This window comes from Lissotriton vulgaris, chromosome 12 (assembly GCF_964263255.1).
Source record: "Lissotriton vulgaris chromosome 12, aLisVul1.2, whole genome shotgun sequence".
NCBI classification, from domain to species: domain Eukaryota; kingdom Metazoa; phylum Chordata; class Amphibia; order Caudata; family Salamandridae; genus Lissotriton; species Lissotriton vulgaris.
Genome location: NC_141700.1, coordinates 776,692,675 through 776,713,477, shown reverse-complemented (window position 1 = coordinate 776,713,477; position 20,803 = coordinate 776,692,675). Strand labels below are relative to the sequence as shown.

Below are 20,803 nucleotides of genomic sequence, written 5' to 3'. Positions count from 1 at the left end.
TATCATAGACACTTAGCTTGTTTCAGAATACAGCAAGAAGGCAGGGCGCCCAAGGAACTATCTATCATAGACACTTAGCTTGTTTCAGAATACAGCAAGCAAGCAGTGTGCCCAAGGAACTATATCTATCATAGACACTTAGCTTGTTTCAGAATACAGCAAGCAAGCAGGGCGCCAAAGGCACTATCTATCATAGACACTTAGCTTGTTTCAGAATACAGCAAGCAAGCAGTGTGCCCAAGGGACTATATCTATCATAGACACTTAGCTTGTTTCAGAATACAGCAAGCAAGCAGGGCGCCAAAGGCACTATCTATCATAGACACTTAGATTGTTTCAGAATACAGCAAGCAAGCAGGGCACCCAAGGGACTTTCTGTCATAAGACACTTAGCTTGTTTCAGAATACAGCAAGAAAGCAGGGTGCCCAAGGAACTATCTATCATAGACACTTAGCTTGTTTCAGAATACAGCAAGCAAGCAGGGCACCCAAGGGACTATCTATCATAGACACTTAGCTTGTTTCAGAATACAGCAAGCAAGCAGGGCGCCCAAGGCACTATCTATCATAGACACTTAGCTTGTTTCAGAATACAGCTAGCAAGCAGTGTGCCCAAGGGACTATATCTATCATAGACACTTAGCTTGTTTCAGAATACAGCAAGCAAGCAGGGCGCCAAAGGCACTATCTATCATAGACACTTAGCTTGTTTCAGAATACAGCAAGCAAGCAGTGTGCCCAAGGGACTATATCTATCATAGACACTTAGCTTGTTTCAGAATACAGCAAGCAAGCAGGGCACCCAAGGCACTATCTATCATAGACACTTAGCTTGTTTCAGAATACAGCTAGCAAGCAGTGTGCCCAAGGGACATTATCTATCATAGACACTTAGCTTGTTTCAGAATACAGCAAGCAAGCAGTGTGCCCAAGGGACTATATCTATCATAGACACTTAGCTTGTTTCAGAATACAGCAAGCAAGCAAGGCGCCCAAGGGACTATCTATCATAGACACTTAGCTTGTTTCAGAATACAGCTAGCAAGCAGGGCGCCAAAGGCACTATCTATCATAGACACTTAGCTTGTTTCAGAATACAGCAAGCAAGCAGGGCACCCAAGGGACTATCTATCATAGACACTTAGCTTGTTTCAGAATACAGCAAGCAAGCAGGGCGCCCAAGGCACTATCTATCATAGACACTTAGCTTGTTTCAGAATACAGCTAGCAAGCAGTGTGCCCAAGGGACTATATCTATCATAGACACTTAGCTTGTTTCAGAATACAGCAAGCAAGCAGGGCGCCAAAGGCACTATCTATCATAGACACTTAGCTTGTTTCAGAATACAGCTAGCAAGCAGGGCGCCCAAGGCACTATCTGTCACTCAACAGTTAGCTTGTTTCAGAATACAGCAAGCAAGCAGAGCACCCAAGGGACTATCTGTCACTCAACAGTTAGCTTGTTTCAGAATACAGCAAGCAAGCAGTGTGCCCAAGGGACTATCTATCATAGACACTTAGCTTGTTTCAGAATACAGCTAGCAAGCAGGGCTCCCAAGAGACTATCTATCATAGACACTTAGCTTGTTTCAGATTACAGCAAGCAAGCAGGGCGCCCAAGGGACTATATCTATCATAGACACTTAGCTTGTTTCAGAATACAGCAAAGAAGCAGTGCGCCCAAGGGACTTTCTGTCATAAGACACTTAGCTTGTTTCAGAATACAGCAAGAAAGCAGGGCGCCCAAGGAACTATCTATCATAGACACTTAGCTTGTTTCAGAATACAGCAAGCAAGCAGGGCACCCAAGGGACTATCTATCATAGACACTTTGCTTGTTTCAGAATACAGCAAGCAAGCAGTGCGCCCAAGGGACTTTCTGTCATAAGACACTTAGCTTGTTTCAGAATACAGCAAGAAAGCAGGGTTACCAAGGAACTATCTATCATAGACACTTAGCTTGTTTCAGAATACAGCAAGCAAGCAGTGCGCCCAAGGGACTATATATCATAGACACTTAGCTTATTTCAGAATACAGCAAGCAAGCAATGTGACCAAGGGACTTTCTGTCATAAGACAATTAGCTTGTTTCAGAATACAGCAAGCAAGCAGGGTGCCCAAGGGACTATCTATCATAGACACTTAGCTTGTTTCAGAATACAGCAAGCAAGCAGGGCGCCCAAGGCACTATCTATCATAGACACTTAGCTTGTTTCAGAATACAGCAAACAAGCAGTGTGCCCAAGGGACTATCTATCATAGACACTTAGCTTGTTTCAGAATACAGCAAGCAAGCAGGGCGCCCAAGGGACTATCTATCATAGACACTTAGCTTGTTTCAGAATACAGCAAGCAAGCAGTGCACCCAAGGGACTATCTATCATAGACACTTAGCTTGTTTCAGAATAAAGCAAGCAAGCAGGGCGCCCAAGGAACTATCTATCATAGACACTTAGCCTGTTTCAGAATACAGCAAGAAAGCAGGGCGCCCAAGGAACTATCTATCATAGACACTTAGCTTGTTTCAGAATACAGCAAGCAAGCAGTGCGCCCAAGGGACTATATCTATCATAGACACTTAGCTTGTTTCAGAATAAAGCAAGCAAGCAGTGCACCCAAGGGACTATCTATCATAGACACTTAGCTTGTTTCAGAATACAGCAAGAAAGCAGGGCGCCCAAGGGACTTTCTGTCATAAGACACTTAGCTTGTTTCAGAATACAGCAAGAAAGCAGGGCACCCAAGGAACTATCTATCATAGACACTTAGCTTGTTTCAGAATACAGCAAGCAAGCAGTGCGCCCAAGGGACTATATATCATAGACACTTAGCTTATTTCAGAATACAGCAAGCAAGCAATGTGACCAAGGGACTTTCTGTCATAAGACAATTAGCTTGTTTCAGAATACAGCTAGCAAGCAGGGTGCCCAAGGGACTATCTATCATAGACACTTAGCTTGTTTCAGAATACAGCAAACAAGCAGTGTGCCCAAGGGACTATCTATCATAGATTCTTAGCTTGTTTCAGAATAAAGCAAGCAAGCAGTGCACCCAAGGGACTATCTATCATAGACACTTAGCTTGTTTCAGAATAAAGCAAGCAAGCAGTGTGCCCAAGGGACTATATCTATCATAGACACTTAGCTTGTTTCAGAATACAGCTAGCAAGCAGGGCGCCCAAGGGACTATCTATCATAGACACTTAGCTTGTTTCAGAATACAGCAAGCAAGCAGTGCGCCCAAGGGACTATATATCATAGACACTTAGCTTGTTTCAGAATACAACAAACAAGGAGGGCGCCTAAGGGACTTTCTGTCATAAGACACTTAGCTTGTTTCAGAATACAGCTAGCAAGCAAGGCGCCCAAGGGACTATCTATCATAGACACTTAGCTTGTTTCAGAATACAGCTAGCAAGCAGGGCGCCCAAGGGACTATCTATCATAGACACTTAGCTTGTTTCAGAATAAAGCAAGCAAGCAGTGCATCCAAGGGACTATCTATTACTCAACACTTAGCTTGTTTCAGAATACAGCTAGCAAGCAGGGCGCCCAAGGGACTATCTATCATAGACACTTAGCTTGTTTCAGAATACAGCAAGCAAGCAGGGCGCCCAAGGGACTATCTATCATAGACACTTAGCTTGTTTCAGAATACAGCTAGCAAGCAGGGCGCCCAAGGCATTATCTATCATAGACACTTAGCTTGTTTCAGAATACAGCAAGCAAGCAGGGCGCCCAAGGGACTATCTATCATAGACACTTAGCTTGTTTCAGAATACAGCAAGCAAGCAGAGCGCCCAAGGCACTATCTATCATAGTCACTTAGCTTGTTTCAGAATACAGCAAGCAAGCAGGGCACCCAAGGCACTATCTATCATAGACACTTAGCTTGTTTCAGAATACAGCAAGCAAGCAGTGTGCCCAAGGGACTATATCTATCATAGACACTTAGCTTGTTTCACAATACAGCAAGCAAGCAGGGCGCCCAAGGCACTATCTGTCACTCAACAGTTAGCTTGTTTCAGAATACAGCAAGCAAGCAGGGCACCCAAAGGACTATCTGTCACTCAACAGTTAGCTTGTTTCAGAATACAGCAAGCAAGCAGGGCACCCAAGGGACTATCTGTCACTCAACAGTTAGCTTGTTTCAGAAAACAACAAACAAGCAGTGTGCCCAAGAGACTATCTGTCACTCAACAGTTAGCTTGTTTCAGAAAACAACAAACAAGCAATGTGCCCAAGGGACTTTCTATCATAGACACTTAGCTCGTGTCAGAATACAGCAACCACGCAGTGCACCCTAGGGATTTTCTGTCAGAAGGCTGTTTGTTTGATAATGGTTGCATACCTTCTGACTGCCTCACACCCCCATCACCAGCTGAAAGTAACACTCTCCGCCCAAATACAAATATAAAACAGAAATCCATAGTCTTCTGCCGTCGACCGATACCACAATGGGTTGTCCAAGGGAGCCAGTTACATGCTAACATTAGTCCTGTGAGAGCTACTAGTCAGTAAGGGTTGCTTTCTCTTGCCACTGCTGGTCTGCAGAGGTCTGAAAGAACAAGTAAGACGGCAGCTCATATAGCACCTTCCACATTCTCCTGCCTCTACGCGGACTGTGGAGAGGTGGAAGAAGGCAGCTGAGATCGCCAACTACCATTCTGCTACTGTGCTAATGTATCTTGAGCCCGTACAAGATGGTGGAGCTAAGGGGAAGCACAGTGGTGCCTGGCTTGTACTGAGGGTGGTGGGGCGGGGATATAAAAAATACAATAATTAATTCACTTACCTTCACCGGCTACGTCCTCCTCCCTTTTCTAGAACGTCCCAATGCAGGAAACGGCACTACCCAACCATGGTGCTGCTTTCACAGTATGAAAGCAGCACCAGGACTGGATAGAGCAGGCTCTCCCAGTGATCCTAAGAGCACTGGAGGCTTGCGCTTTCTCTAACCCAGCTGTCTAAGACATCTAGGTTAGAGAACTTTAAAATGCGCATGTCTGGCTGGCCGTCGTAAGATGACCGGTCAGAGAGACATGCACATTTTTAAGCGCACAGCTCCCTGCCGCCACTCAGCAGTGCTGACCCCATCTCATCATGAGACTTAGGGGCATATTAGCAAGAACTTGTGATATTTATTGCAAAACGCGCATAGCGTGTTTGTTTTTATCGCTGCCTATCGCTGGATATTTTAGTGGAGAAAACATGCTATTGGCAACGTTTATCTCCACTGTGAAAAAATATCCAGCGATAGCGGCAAAATGCCTGAATGTCGCTGGAAATCCAGCGATATTCACGCATTAACACCATGTTGGACTTAACCTGATAATCCACTTTTCATTGGGAAATACAGGTAAGCCAGGTTTCAAGCAGGTGTTAATTTCTAGCGAAAATCGTGCTTAGCTTTGCCTGCATTGCTAATAGGCGATAGCTGTGTTAGCGCCTGCTTTCTGTCGCTACCAGTTTGGGTACTCCCACTTTGCATGTCATTAGCCATAAATATCGCCGACATGCAAAGCGGGCCCCAAACCGGTCGCTATCGCCTGGAAGCTGTCGCTAACCGTTGTTAGCGACAGCTTGCTGATAAGGCGATGAAAATATCGCCGCTTTAGCGGCAAAAAGTGCTGCTAAAGCGGAGCTACTGCCCTTGCTAATAGGCCCCTTAGTTCAGGACAGGCTGCTGAAAAATAAAACTTAACAAATAAACTTTATTACCGTTTTATTTTTCAGTTCTGGGGCTTGTGGGGCGACGCTCCTCTGCTCAAATGGAGGAGCCGCCCCTGAGAAAGCAAACACTTTTTTTGGGTGATGTCAGAAGTATGGGTAACTACTACCCACCGATGCTGCATTACAACAGTAGTAGCCATATTTTGATCCAGTTGTTTATGATAGATGCTTTCAAGGGAATCCATACACTACAATCTTTTGGTACATGTTTTTCACTGTATTTAAATTTCTGTTGGAATTGTCCATTGTTTATCTGTTTACCACCTCCTGGTTTATCAGCTTTGTTCTGAATGCTTATTTGAGACTTTGCAAACTGCTCAGGCCGCAGCTCACAGACAGTGGTGGTGCACCTGACAAGCCAACAAGGGCCACCCACAGGAAAGGTACTCTGGCTGCAAGGAAGCAATCCTAGCATGCTGGAGCCCATCACCTCCTTGTGCATCTGCTGTGAGACACAAAACAAACAATAACAAACTTGGTCCCTAAAATATATAGACAATACGTGTATCTTACCACAAAACACTTTTGGATATATTGTACCTTAAGCATAGATGTCAGAGTCAGAATTCTACTGCTTATGGGTCAAGTATTTTCACCTACATCACAATCTTCCATAGATTTCTGTAATCTGACTCACATGGATTCGCGAAACCGTACAAGTGTCAGATCTCATTGCACCTCATACACCTAAATAATGAGCCCTTGCAGCAGCGGCTTCCGCAGATGTGAGTGTCTGCATCTCTACCCATTTCTAGTCAAGCAGAAGCCATAGTCCTCATAGATGTACTATACATCTAATTTATCATTGGTCAAGGAGACGTGTCATCATATGTAAGCCCCTAGAGGCCTTCACTTTATTTATTCAGTATCTTGAGGCAGGGCTTGTATGGTCTTCTTGCTGTGTTGAGGACCAGGCCACTGAGGAACCAATCCAATTGATTGGCAGATGTCAAACAAGGAAGCCAATGAGGTGGCCCACAGTCTAGTAGGATAGCTCTACCAATCAAGTGCAGATTCTCCAGACCTTGAGGAGGACCTGCAGCAAGAAAGAATCCACCACAAGTAAGGACCAGACCAGCAGAGGATCTACCTGTATTGCACTGATGGCCGCTCCCTTTTCAATGATATCTTTTTATAAATTACTAGCAGCCTGTCCCGACGTTGTCCGGGTATGAATTGCTGCCAGCCAGTAGTATATTGCTTTGTAGGATTTCGTTTTGATAGCATTTCTTATCTGTGACAGGCCTGTGAAACGCTCCGATTCACAGTGCACTGCTGATGCACTTAAGAGTGCGCGTTCAGTAGTGTGTGAACTCGAGTTTCCCTACTTTATTTTTCCTTGCAATATTATATAGCGCAAACTCGACAACATGGCATGAGCACAATTTACATTACAGAAGAACACATTCATTTGTGGTAGGCACGGGGAGACAAAGCGATTTGCCTGGAATCACAGGATGTTGAGCTGATGCCGAGATTCGAACGTAGCTCCCCAGCTCTAAAGTTCGCAATTCTAGAACTTGTTTGGGGAGGTGTGTCTTAAAGTGTATGTCGGTGCTGGCCATCAATGAGAGAGACCTGTGCATTTTTCAAATGGTTGGTGAAAAAATATGAGTATGTTGCTGGAGATGTGGGCCACCGTGCCACTAATGTACTTACCGGGGGAGGGTAAACACCCATTATTCCGCAACTTTCTTCCCGCATACCATCACTCCGCATACTTTCATTACGAAAGTACCATGACTCCGCAATGCCATTATAACGCATGGCATTACATTTTATATGCTTTTACCACGCATACATTTACAACGAAATTCGTTGTAAATGCATGAATGGTAAAAGCATGTTTTTAAAAAAATGTTTGGATAAGGTAAGTATGGGTATAGGGATATATGTTTTGGGGTACTGAGGTATACGTTTTGGGGATATTTGGGTATTTTAAGGGTTCAGATATCGTTTTGGGTTATGGGAAACAGGGGTAGTTTTAGGGTTTAGGGATAGGTATGTGTTTTAGGGTACAGGGGTATTTTTAGGGTTCAGGGCTAGGTTTGGGTTTGGGGTATAGGGGTATTTTTAGGGTTCAGGGGTAGGTTTGGGTTTTGGGGTGCAGGGGTATTTTAAGGGTTCAGGGCTAGGTTTGTGTTTTGGGGTACAGGGGTATTTTTAGGGTTTAGGGCTAGGTTTGGGTTTTGGGGTACAGGGGTATTTTAGGGTTCAGGGGTAGGTTTGGGTTTTGGGGTACAGGGTTATTTTTAGGGTTCAGGGCTAGGTTTGGGTTTTGGGGTACAGGGGTATTTTTAGGGTTCAGGGCTAGGTTTGGGTTTTGGGGTACAGGGGTATTTTTAGGGTTCAGGGCTAGGTTTGGGTTTTGGGGTACAGGGGTATGTTTAGGGTTCAAGGGTAGGTTTGGGTTTTGGGGTACAGGGGTATTTTAAGGGTTCAGGGTTTTGGGTTTTGGGGTACAGGGGTATTTTAGGGTTCAGAGGTAGGTTTGGGGTACAGTGGTATTTTTAGGGTTCAGTTCTAGGTTTGGATTTTGGGGTATAGGGGTATTTTTAGGGTTCAGGGGTAGGTTTGGGTTTTGAGGTACAGGGGTATTTATAGGATTCAGGTCTAGGTTTGTGTTTTGGGGTACAGGGTTATTTTTAGGGTTCAGGGGTAGGTTTGGGTTTTGGGGTACAGGGTATATTTATAGGGTTAAGATGGGTTAGTGTTTAAGGGTGTTGGGGTATTTTAAGGAGTAAGGGTGTTAATGTTAATGTTAATGTTAATATTCATTTATTAAGCGCTCGTACGCCCAAGGGCTTCATGGCGCTGTAGGAGGGAACACAGCACAGCAGTCAAAAGTAGAAATAAAGCAGCTCAGCAATAAGCCTGGGAAAATAGCCAGGTTTTGAGAGGGTGGGTTATGATTATGGGGTGCAGGGGTATTTAAAGGGAGCAGGGTGGGATCAGCACACGATATGAGACATGGCATGAAGGGCGGAACGTACCACACGCCCCCAGCACACGCCCACAGCACAACGCAGACACGCCCACAAGGGACTAATTTGCTGGCACGGTTCTTTTACCTTTTAAATGTATATGGTGGGCGTCTGCAATGCATAGCCTATGTCCTTCTGCTGCAACTGCCCTTTCCAACGCTGTATTGGGTGTTGTGGTTCCTGAGATTACCCGCCTCAAAGGTTTGGGCTCTCTCTTTATTATATTAGTATAGAAGATATAGATTGGGCCATGCTTAGAAAAAGTACTAAATGATTATTTACTGACTCCAAAGCTTCTGGTGTGTCCTGTGGTTTGTTTTCTTTTTATTTGCTCGCTGTCTTTTCTCCAAAAGAAGCATACATGCTTGATGTCACTGGACTGAAATGCAATTTGAGAGTTGTCAATGATCCGTCTGATTCAGTTTAAGTGCACCAACCACTATATTCAATTTCAGCTTTTACTGCGGGAGCTCATTGTAACACAATAAAAGCAAACTGTTTTAGAGGGATCAATAAAGTTCCGTACCGGAAAATGACCCCTCCCCCAACAGCAGTGCAGAATTCCCTCATCACATATGGCTATAAGGGACTAACTTGGGGGCATATTATCAACAACTAGCAATATTTATCGCTAAATAGGCTTAGCGACATTTTTTTTATCGCTGCGTATCGCCGGATTTTATTGCAGAGATAACGTGCTATTAGCAATGTTTATCTCCAAAGCGATAAAATATCCGGCGATAGCGGCGAAATGCGTGAATATCGCTGGAAATTCAGCGATATTCAGGCATTATCGCTAATAGGGACTTAGCCTGAATATCCACCTCCCATTGGATATACAGGCTAAGAAGTGGTCTGAGCAGGCGTTAGTTTTCAGCGATATTTGCGCTTAGCGTGAATTTTTTAATCGCTGCGCCTGCGACTGCTTTCAGTCGCTAACAGGTTGGGAACGCCCACTTTACATGTCATTAGCGATAAATATCGCTGGCATGCAAAGCGGACCCCAAACCGCCCGCTATCACCTAAAAGCTGTCACTAACTGATGTTAGCGACAGCTTGCTAATAGGGCGATGAAATTATTGCCGCTTTGCGGCCGAAAACGGCCGCAAAAGCTGCAATAATTTCATTTCGCCTGCCTTGGTAATATGCCCCTTAGTCACTAAGAAATTGACATTAGAGCTGACAAACCAGCCAATGTCTCCCACTAAACACTTACAAGACTTGTAAGGAAAGTTCCTACCGCTAGAGACTTACAAGACTTGTAAGGAAAGTGCCTCTGGTTGGAGTTACAAGTCTTGTACGGAAAGTACCTCCGGCTAGAGACTTACAAGCCTTGTAAGGAAAGTGCCTCCTGCTAGAGCACAGCTTTCCAAACTGTGTGGCATGACACGTTACTGTGTCGCGCCCCGTACATAGGTGTGTCGCGCCAGTCAGGCCCCCTCGAGGCGTGCGTTGGGGCGCGTCTCGCGGATCCGTGACTAATCTCTGGTGCTGCAGGCCACTTGCGGCGACTTCCAAAGGGGAGGCAATGGAGCTCATCACCAGGACCCAGCGTGAGCTGCTTTGTAAATCAGAGCAGGGGTGTGTCTGCTGAGTCATTTGCTTATCCAAAGATCTTTCACAGATGGGTTAAGAGGGGGCTGTAAAATCTAATGGGTGGCGGTGGAAGGCACTATTCAGGACATAACAAAAGAACGTATGGGAAGGCTTTTACAGTCGCCACGCATCTGAATTGCTTTCTTGCACACTTCCACTTCCACACTCACTGATTCCTATTTCATCGACCTTGGACAGACCTTAAGACCGATCAAAAAGGGGGAGATTGGCACCTGGTTCCCCAGTACAGACGTTGTCAGCTCTGGCCCTAACTCCGGTTTACAAATGTTCCAGGACAGACTTGTTTATTTATTTTATGCGTTTTTATATATAGCGCGGACTTTACCCGAAGGCGTCAGAGCGCTTCACAATAGGAACAGTAATGATACATGAGGAGAAAATGACAAGTGAACAAATTACAAAGGCAAACGTTAAGTTACATGAGGCAATAGTGACAATTGTGAGCAAACAAAATACAAGAGGAGCAAACGATACATTATAGGAGGAAAAAGTGACATCTGTGCAGGTTACAAAAGCATACAAAGTACAAGTAGAGGTATAATACTGCAATACATGGAGTACACTCAAACACAAGAACAAACGTTACATGAGGCAATGGTGGCACTTGCGCACGTATCGAGAGCAAACAAAATGTAAGAGGTAGCAAACAGTATGTTACAAGAGAAAAGTGACGTGTGCATGTTACAAAAGAGTACCAGTACTGGACAGATGGATCAGTGGGCTGTAGGCCACCGGTTCGATTTAAGGCAGGCTGAAGCAGCAATGTAATCCTTAGGCAAGTGATAAAATGCATGCAGATTTCGTGCATACAACCTTGGCATGGCCATGTCCCTTGTGCCGCCGTTGCATCACTTTAACCATGCAAACCAACCCCCTTAGGTGGTTTGAGCTCGCTCGCTGCGCTCGCTCACGTTACCGTGTCCCTAAATTTTTTTCTCGCAAAAAGGTGTGTCACCAACATGAAAAGTTTGGAAAGCTGTGTGCTAGAGACTTAGAAGACTTGTAAGGAAAGTGCTACCGGCTGCAGACTTACAAGATTTGTACGGAAAGTACCTCTGGGTAGAGACTTACAAGACTTGTAAGTAAAGTGCCTCCGACTAGAGACTTACAATACTTGTAAGGAAAGTGCCTCCGGTTAGAGACTTAAAAGACTTGTAAGGAAAGTGCCTCTGACTAGAGACTTACAAGACTTGTAAGGAAAGTGCATCCGACTAGAGATTTACAATACTTGTAAGGAAAGTGCCTCCTGTTAGAGACTTACAAGACTTGTAAGGAAAGTGCCTCCTGCTAGAGACTTACAAGACTTGTAAGGAAAGTGCCTCCTGCTAGAGACTTACAATACTTGTAAGAAAAGTGCCTCCGGTTAGAGACTTACAAGACTTGTAAAGAAAGTGCCTCCGACTAGAGACTTACAAGACTTGTAAGGAAAGTGCCTCCGGTTAGAGACTTAAAAGACTTGTAAGGAAAGTGCCTCTGACTAGAGACTTACAAGACTTGTAAGGAAAGTGCCTCCTGCTAGAGACTTACAATACTTGTAAGAAAAGTGCCTCCGGTTAGAGACTTACAAGACTTGTAAGGAAAGTGCCTCCGACTAGAGACTTACAAGACTTGTAAGGAAAGTGCCTCCGGTTAGAGACTTAAAAGACTTGTAAGGAAAGTGCCTCTGACTAGAGACTTACAAGACTTGTAAGGAAAGTGCATCCGACTAGAGATTTACAAGACTTGTACGGAAAGTGCCTCCTGTTAGAAACTTACAAGACTTGTAAGGAAAGTGCCTCCTGCTAGAGACTTACAAGACTTGTAAGGAAAGTGCCTCCTGCTAGAGACTTACAATACTTGTAAGAAAAGTGCCTCCGGTTAGAGACTTACAAGACTTGTAAGGAAAGTGCCACCTGTTAGAGACTTACAAGACTTGTAAGGAAAGTGCCTCCTGCTAGAGACTTACAAGACTTGTAAGGAAAGTGCCTCCTGCTAGGGACTTATAATACTTGTAAGAAAAGTGCCTCCGGTTAGAGACTTACAAGACTTGTAAGGAAAGTGCCTCCGACTAGAGACTTACAAGACTTGTAAGGAAAGTACCTACCGCTAGAGACTTACAAGACTTGTAAGGAAAGTGCCTCCGGTTAGAGACTTAAAAGACTTGTAAGGAAAGTGCCTCTGACTAGAGACTTACAAGACTTGTAAGGAAAGTGCCTCCTGCTAGAGACTTACAATACTTGTAAGAAAAGTGCCTCCGGTTAGAGACTTACAAGACTTGTAAGGAAAGTGCCTCCGACTAGAGACTTACAAGACTTGTAAGGAAAGTGCCTCCGGTTAGAGACTTAAAAGACTTGTAAGGAAAGTGCCTCTGACTAGAGACTTACAAGACTTGTAAGGAAAGTGCATCCGACTAGAGATTTACAAGACTTGTAAGGAAAGTGCCTCCTGTTAGAAACTTACAAGACTTGTAAGGAAAGTGCCTCCTGCTAGAGACTTACAAGACTTGTAAGGAAAGTGCCTCCTGCTAGAGACTTACAATACTTGTAAGAAAAGTGCCTCCGGTTAGAGACTTACAAGACTTGTAAGGAAAGTGCCTCCTGTTAGAGACTTACAAGACTTGTAAGGAAAGTGCCTCCTGCTAGAGACTTACAAGACTTGTAAGGAAAGTGCCTCCTGCTAGGGACTTACAATACTTGTAAGAAAAGTGCCTCCGGTTAGCGACTTACAAGACTTGTAAGGAAAGTGCCTCCGACTAGAGACTTACAAGACTTGTAAGGAAAGTACCTACCGCTAGAGACTTACAAGAGTTGTAAAGAAACTCTCCTGTAGCTCTGGAAACCACAAGTTTTCAGGAACTCGTCCTGTAAGACAAGACCTAAAGTATTGCTAACCAGGCCTCTGACAATGCACAAAGAGCAGGCATACTTCTCTAGGACCAAGAAGATAAAAACCTGTAACTCAGGAATCTTTAGTGAATCTATCCCAAGGCAAGATGGAGGCGGTCAATCAAGCCTCCACTGATGGTCACAACCGAGAAAAGTGTAGAAAGGAAGAAATGCAAGAGGGCTTTGGAATCAAGAAGGACCATCTTGTCGAAGCGATGAGTCCATGTTTCAACGCGATGTAGGACGAAACCATGAGTCATAGTTTGCCAGACGTGATACTCTACCGCAAACGCGACAGAGCACCCCGCATGCCAAGCAGATGGTCCACGCACTCTATTTAGGGTTAGGAGGACGTCAGCTTTCTATCGAAGGAGCCCCCATTGGATCCAACGTTGGAACGTTTCCTCCAACAACCAAGCAGAGTAGGGGCTGCAGGAGGAAGGACATTACACCACCCGCCCTAATCATGGTTAAAGGCCTGATGCCCTTTATTATGCCCCGCACCGGCAGGTAGGCGGCGACAAAAAAAAAAACACAACTGAATCCCCCTCCCATGCAAAGAAAAAACTACTGGGTTTGAGGGTAATTAGTTTCTTGTTTTTAAATAACAAATTCCAATTTTGGGAGTTTGTTTTTGGAAAACAAAGCTTTGTAAAAGTCTGGTGGCTGCCCACCAAACGTTTTGTACCTTGACAGGAAGCCCCATGGCAGCAGTTCCTGTCAAGGTACAGTGGGGGGCTGGCCCAACGGGGATCCCTAAAATTGGGGGGCGGTTGTCAGACTGAAAGCTTTAAGTAGACTTTAAGCAGGGGAGGGGTTTAGCGCTTACATAATGTCAGTTATGTAATTTAGTGATGTCAAATGAAGTGGTGCCGCCTCCCCTGACATACTCTTCACTTGTTTTTTTGCAGAGTTTTATATAGCGCGACTTGACCGGAATCGGGTATCAGAGCGCTTTACAAAGCACCAGTTGCGTTACATGAGGTCACACTTTAAAACATATGGATCTGTTTCTTTTAATCAAAGACGAGGTGCAGCTTATATACCCGACATTTAAAAAAAAACAATACATGCGTTCATAAACATTCAGTTATACAATCGATCGATAGAATAAAACAGAAATTAAGGTATCCACATTTTGTTTTCAAGCCTCTGTACTCCTATGCTCCCATCGAGAATATTTAGAGCTCATTGGGTGAACATAAAAAAACATGAATTCTTTGTGTTAGATTGAATAAAGTCTTCTGCGGGATATGAGTGTGGTTTCTGTCAGGTGACCTTGCTATGTTTATAGTAGTGCTCTGAAGCGGACTCCTTTCTGCATGAGCGCTATGCAACAGCAACCAGTAAAAGTAATATCAGCAAACTCAGAAATGGGATTAGAACCTTTAAACACACATTTATCCGTTGTTGACTCCATTTATCTTTCAGCATCTAAGAGATAGTTGAGATGATAAATGACTCGAAGTGACGGAGTTTTTTATCTAACAAAGGTTGGCTGGCATGGGTGGTTCTGTCTCTAATGAGTATATTAACCCTTTCGCTGCCGCGGCTATTCCGCCGCAGTGCTAAGGGTGGGGGTGGGGGTGGGGGGGGGGGGGGGGGTGGGGGGGTCGCGCAGCGCTCCGACGCTGGTGACGGAACTGCTCCGTCACGCCCCTCGGGTGAGCTGTGCTTGTGACGGAGCGGTTCCGTCACCAGCGTGGGAGGGGTTAAATGGCCCCAGTGTATTGTCTCTATAGGGATTTTACTGTCCCTCGGATACGGGTCAGTGATGACGTCCAATATGTGGGCTATAAGTGTCCTTAGTGGCTCTTCAGCAGCGCTGACCTTTGTTAGTCCCCCTAGTTAACAGCTTTGCTTGATCTTTCTGAAAGCCCACAGCCTGGGAATAGTCCATTCAGCTGGAGAGGAAAGGGGCCTGTCTTTGTTTGTTCTTCATCTGCCCTCCCCCCCCCACCGCCTCCTTTGCTCACAGGACATGGCCCATCTCTTTATCCTCCTTCTCTTTCAACCCTCAGGAAGTCAGGCCAGGGTTAACAAAGTGAAAGTGGATCCGCCACTTTGTCAGACCTGGCACACCCCTTCAGCCTCCCAACTGGAATAATGGCTGGGGCTTGAGGTCTACTGGCCCTGACAGCTTGGAGCCTGGTACTAGTCATACCCACTGCACCAGCTGAGCTGATCTGCCCCTGGGGTCCAAGTCTTGGCCATGGTAAGGATTCTTGCGTGATGATGGCTGTGAATGCAGCAGAGACTGGGACCAGGGCAGGAGAGGGGAAGGGCAGTGAAGGGTGATGCATAAGACCACGAAATCTTCATGTTTAGATGGTAAGTAAAGTAAGTAAGCAAAGTAGGTTTATAAAGCGCTCGATTGCCGCGGTGTCTTGGCGCTAGGGAGGTGTGAGGGGAGCTGCTCAATTAGGACAGGAATTAAGGGGGTCATTAGGATGGCAGACGGACCTGCGTCCGTCCGCCACCTCCGAGGAAGAGGGACCGTCTGCATGGGCAGCGGCAGTCCCTCCATGCAAATTAGGATGTGACTGCCACCCTGGCGGTCACATCCTGTTCCTTTAACCTTGCGGCGGGTGCTGCTTGAAGCAGCACCCGCCGCAAGGTTAAAAATGCATGTTTAACATTTACATGCACAAAGCGGCAGGCACCGCATGGTGCCTGCCGCTTTGTGCATGTAAATGCAGGGGTGTACCATAGGTACCCCCCATGTGCACCCCCCACCCCCCAACACCCTGGGGGCCCAAAACGGGCCCCCAGATACCAAACACACATTCTTTTCCACTGCAAAAAACCCGCCATGGAAAAGCATGTTTCCGCATGAATCCTAATATGGCTGGCAGTGTCTGATAGACACCGCCACCATATTAGAGCTTTTCTGCCGCGGGACCGTGGCGAAAAAGCAGCGGACGGTCTTCACGTCCGCAGATTACCCCCCTGCCATCCTAATCTGGCGGGGGGTCTTTGCAATCACCGCATCGGTGAATCCGCATCCTCCGGGCCGGCGGTGGCTTCCGCCGGCCCGGAGGATGCGGATTCACCGCAATCCTAATCGGCCCCTTAGTTGGGGGGGAAACAGCCAAGTTTTAAGCGTTTTCCTAAAAAACTGCCTATTAGGCTGTAGCCTCATGGCGGCCGGCATCTTGTTCCACAATTTAGCTGCAGAATGGATACACTCCTGGCCCCATCTTGCTCTACGAATTTTAGGAATTTGTACCAAACCCGCGTTGGTAGATATGAGGTTTCTCGTGGGTGAGTACCAGAGAAACAGTTTCTGCATATCGAGGGCCCCTCCTCCGTACAATGCTTTATGTTCCAGACAGGGGCCTGAATTCCACTCGTTGTTGGGTTGGTAGCCAATGTAGTATTCTGATACCAGCAAAAGATTAATGACCTTTAGGAATATTCAATAGTAGTCGCGCGGCGGCATTTTGTAGAGATTGTAATTTAGCCATCTGCACCTTGTTAATGCCCAAAAATAGGGCATTACAATAGTCTATTTTGGAAAGGATGAGAGCTACTACCACAGTTTTCCTAAGTTCCTGTGGAATGAAAGTGAACATCTTGCGTAGGATCTTCAGTAAAAAGCAGCAAGAGGACGTCAGGCGGTTGACCTGACCAGCAAAATTTAGCTGGTTATCGAGGATCACTCCTAGATTCCTAGCCTTAGTGGTTGGGCAGGGACACTCAACCACCTCTGTTGGCCACCATGTTTGGTTCCACAGGGTCAGTCCCCTGCCAAACTGCATAACCTCCATTTTGTCGGTGTTAATTTTAAGAAAGCCCAAACATCTTGTTGGCTCGGAGGGAGCAGGGTAAATGCGACAGATGCAATACGTCCAATCTCTCGTTGACGTCCAATCTCTCGGTGACGTGCGAGCGGTGAAGCTCCCAAACAATAGACACTAGTGGGAAATGAGAGTTGAGTCAAAAGCCCTTTTAATTAAAGAGCAAACAGTGGAAGCCCTTTCGACTCCACTAACTCATTTAGTTTCTTGTCAGGTTTCCAGTGAACTCTCTTATCAGCCCCAGGATGGAGACCCAGCAGATCTAAGAGTCAATATTGTCTCAGAGGTTAGTTTCCCCTACGGTAGGCACAAGCCTTCTCCATCGCCCTCTAAAAAAAATGCTATTTCCTATCTACCTCGCCCAAACATTTATTTAGCCTACTTTAGAACCTCGTCGCCATAACATACCTTTCATACTGTGGGATACAGTCATTTATGACTCTAGTTAATTATTTTTCCACAGAAGAAGACTCACACTTCTTTAATTGATTGTAGAAGGAATACTTGACATTGATTTGCGTACAACATGGATAGCCATCTAATATGGTCTATTAATGATTCCACAGCGGTTTTGGTGTTAGGAAACATATAATTATATAAACTGGTGCCCGGGACCAGTTTCAAGTGTAATCGACAGCTTGAAGAGTCTGCAACAATTTTTTTGTGACATTGATCAATATGTATTATGATATAAATGTCTTGTTTTGGGTTCTCAAACTACAGAATGCATGGGAGTAGGTTTGCCCTGTCTTACAGGACCTGGTTGAAGTAGCAGAGGTGATTTCAACCATAGAGGAAGGGAGCAGATGGGCCTTTCGACTGGAGCGACACCTAGTGGCTGGTCACAGTATGGAATGGTCTGTGTTTCTGAATTAAAGAACAGATGTTGTACGGCAGTGACCCCTGGTGGGCAGTTGGTGTGTGGCAGTGAATGAGCAGCAACTTTATTCAAGCGCCCAGTTCGCTATTGAAGTTATCTTTCAAGGCGCGAGAAGTTGAAGGCTTGAGGGAGCGAAAGACATTTGAGAAACTTTGCACCACCTTTAAATCCAGTTGTAAACATACTTTCTAAATATATGAGAAAGCTTAGAAATTGCTGAAAGTGACCATGCATCCTGTTGGTTGGTCTGACCTCTGCTCCTCTTGCCCCTCCAGGTCTCAGTCGGATGCCCGGTGATGGGTCTGATGGCGTCAGGGATGGCCAACAACTCATCCTTCCATTACTGCGACAGTGAGGACTTCAAGATCCCCATCTACACGACCTGCTACGTGGTCACCTTCATCATTGGCTTCACTTCCAACATAGTGGCGCTCTACGTCTTTCTACGCCTCCTCCCCAGCAAGGCCCCCAGCTCCATCTTCATGACCAATCTGGCCATCTCAGATATGCTCTTCACCTTGACCCTGCCGCTGCGGATTGACTATTATCTGAGGAAGGAGGGCTGGATTTTTGGCGACCCCATGTGTGGTATCAGCATATATGCTTTTTACGTGAACATGTATACTAGCATTCTCTTCCTCACCGCGGTTAGCATCTCCCGCTACGTGGCTGTGGTTCACCCTATGAAGGCTAGGCGGGTCTTCAACTGCAGAAGGTGTGTGGTCATTTCTATCGCAATATGGGCTCTGGTCTCTTTTTTGACGTCGCCATTCCTAGTTTCCAGGTCGTACTCCATGAACGGAACCATAAAATGCTTCGAGCCTCGGAACCCAACATACCTGGGGCGCGTGCTGATCATGAACTACTCTGGCTTGGTGATTGGGTTCCTCCTGCCGTTTATAGCCATCACTGTGTGCTACGTCTGCATCATTCACAAGCTTCGGGGGGTCACGAAGGAACTGGGGGAGTGCGAGCCCCGCCGGCGACGTTCGGTGGCCCTGGTGAGCGTGGTCCTCACCGTCTTCCTTTTCTGCTTCTTCCCGTACCATGTGATCAGGACGGTTCACCTCCATTTTGCATCCACCTACCAGGGCGACTGTACGGAGACCTCCCGCCTGCAGAAAATTGTGGTCCTGAGTCTGTGCATGGCCGCCTCCAACAGCTGCTTCAACCCTCTTCTGTACTATTTCGCTGGCACCAGTTTCCGGCGCGCCCTCAAAAAGTCCTTGCGCAACAGCAGGTCTGCCACGTTCAGGAAGTCGGTACCACATAGCATGTTGGAGGCAACACCAAATGCTGAGAACTCTCTGTTTGTGTGTGAGGACCAGACGGCTGCAGTCCAGAAATGAGACCTGCGTCTCTCTCATGGAACAGATGCCAAAGGTGTGGGAAGGGGAACAAAAGCCACACAACTTTGAAAGTTCAAGAGTCCACAAGGGTGAGGCTGGATGGTTCTGGGCCGAAGGCTACTATGTAGCAGATACATCAAGCATCCTAGGCGTGGCTCTACTTTAATGCAAATGAGATCCTTGAGAAATGCCTAGAGTGAAACCTGGGCAGATGAGGACTTGATTAAAGATGACAAACTGCCTGGAGCCAGTAACTTTGACTACACTGGTGTTTGCACTGTGTTCCTTGTTCGTCAAAACATTTTTAAAATGTGTATATACCAGACTGATAGGGGACAGGAAATGACATAAATGGGAATTAAACCCAAAGAAATAAGCTGAAAAGTGGACCTGCAACTTCCTGTGTTACTTGCAAATCGTGTGAACCTGTGAATATGGCGTAACCAATGCTTTTAAATTGAGAGCTGTATAAAGAAAAGGCAGCATATATTTTTTGTAAAGGCAGCACTTTTTCCGCATGACCGTATGCAGTTTATGTTAGATTTACAAGTTCACCACTTTGGATAATCCTACAGTGACGTCGGAACTTTCAATGTATAGGTTGCACACATATCTAAATGAAGGACACCTGCCTATAGGGGGAGGATGGACATCATGGGAATATTTTTGTATGAAAAATAAATAAAACTATTTATAACAAAGATTTTCTCCTGGAGGTGAAGGCCGGAGAAGAAGATACATGTATTTTAATATATATGTTCTTGTAAATAACCCTTAATATCTATTATGTTTTGAACACCTTTTGATAGAAATAAGAAATAAAAAAACCTTGTTGATTCCCACTCTTTAATTGCCTTACCTAATTCAAAAGGGTAAAACTCTGGGTGTCACCTTTGAACCAGGCCTTCGTTTGGATAATGAATTAAAGGAATCATCAAACATGGCAAATATTATCCACCATTACTCAGGGAACGGGGGTCAGTTTTGGAATCCAGGCTGAGAACAGAACTTGCAAGAGTGTTACCCTGATGGACACTGCAGCGAAGCCCTACTGAAGGACCTCAAAACAGGTTCCAGCAAGGGTGGAGTCCAGCAGACCCACAGCAGACTGACCCCCAAAGCCCTGATTGGTGCCCCTTGGAATGAACAGTCAAATTAAAAACCCGGTGGGGATTGGGGGGGAATATTACAATCTCACAAGTGAATGATCTAATGAGGGACAAATTGTCTTATTTGGAGGGGTGTTCTTGTGGGGTTTCTGTGTCGATGGTTTCATTATTAGGTTAACCAAAAACCAATGAATTTATTAAATGTTTTTAAAAATCCGGTGTATCTCGAAAAAGTGGCGCTGAGGCCCAGAATCGCTTCCATTGACCTCAGATAACCAAGGGGCATATTACCAAGGCGGGCGATATGAGATTATCGCCGCTTTAGCGTCAGCTTGTAGGCGATAGCGAGCGGTTTGGGGCCCGCTTTGCATGTCAGCGATATTCATCGCTAATGACATGCAAAGTGGGCGTACCCAACCTGCTAGCGACTGAAAGCAGTCGCTAACATCGCTATCGCCTATTATCAAT

General features: G+C 45.6%; 1 protein-coding gene across 1 annotated transcript in view; it reads left to right on the top strand.

Annotated features, from left to right (window-relative positions):
• The window catches only part of LOC147678676 (cysteinyl leukotriene receptor 2-like), a 262,059-nt gene extending 241,993 nt beyond the window's left edge, over positions 1-20,066 (top strand). Inside the window, exon 2 of the mRNA XM_086946621.1 lies at positions 18,153-20,066. Within this exon, the coding sequence (XP_086802747.1) occupies positions 18,174-19,226 (1,053 nt within the window). The 5' untranslated portion in view covers positions 18,153-18,173 and the 3' untranslated portion in view covers positions 19,227-20,066. The remainder of the gene's footprint in view (positions 1-18,152) is intronic.
• Positions 20,067-20,803: the final 737 nt, after the last annotated feature.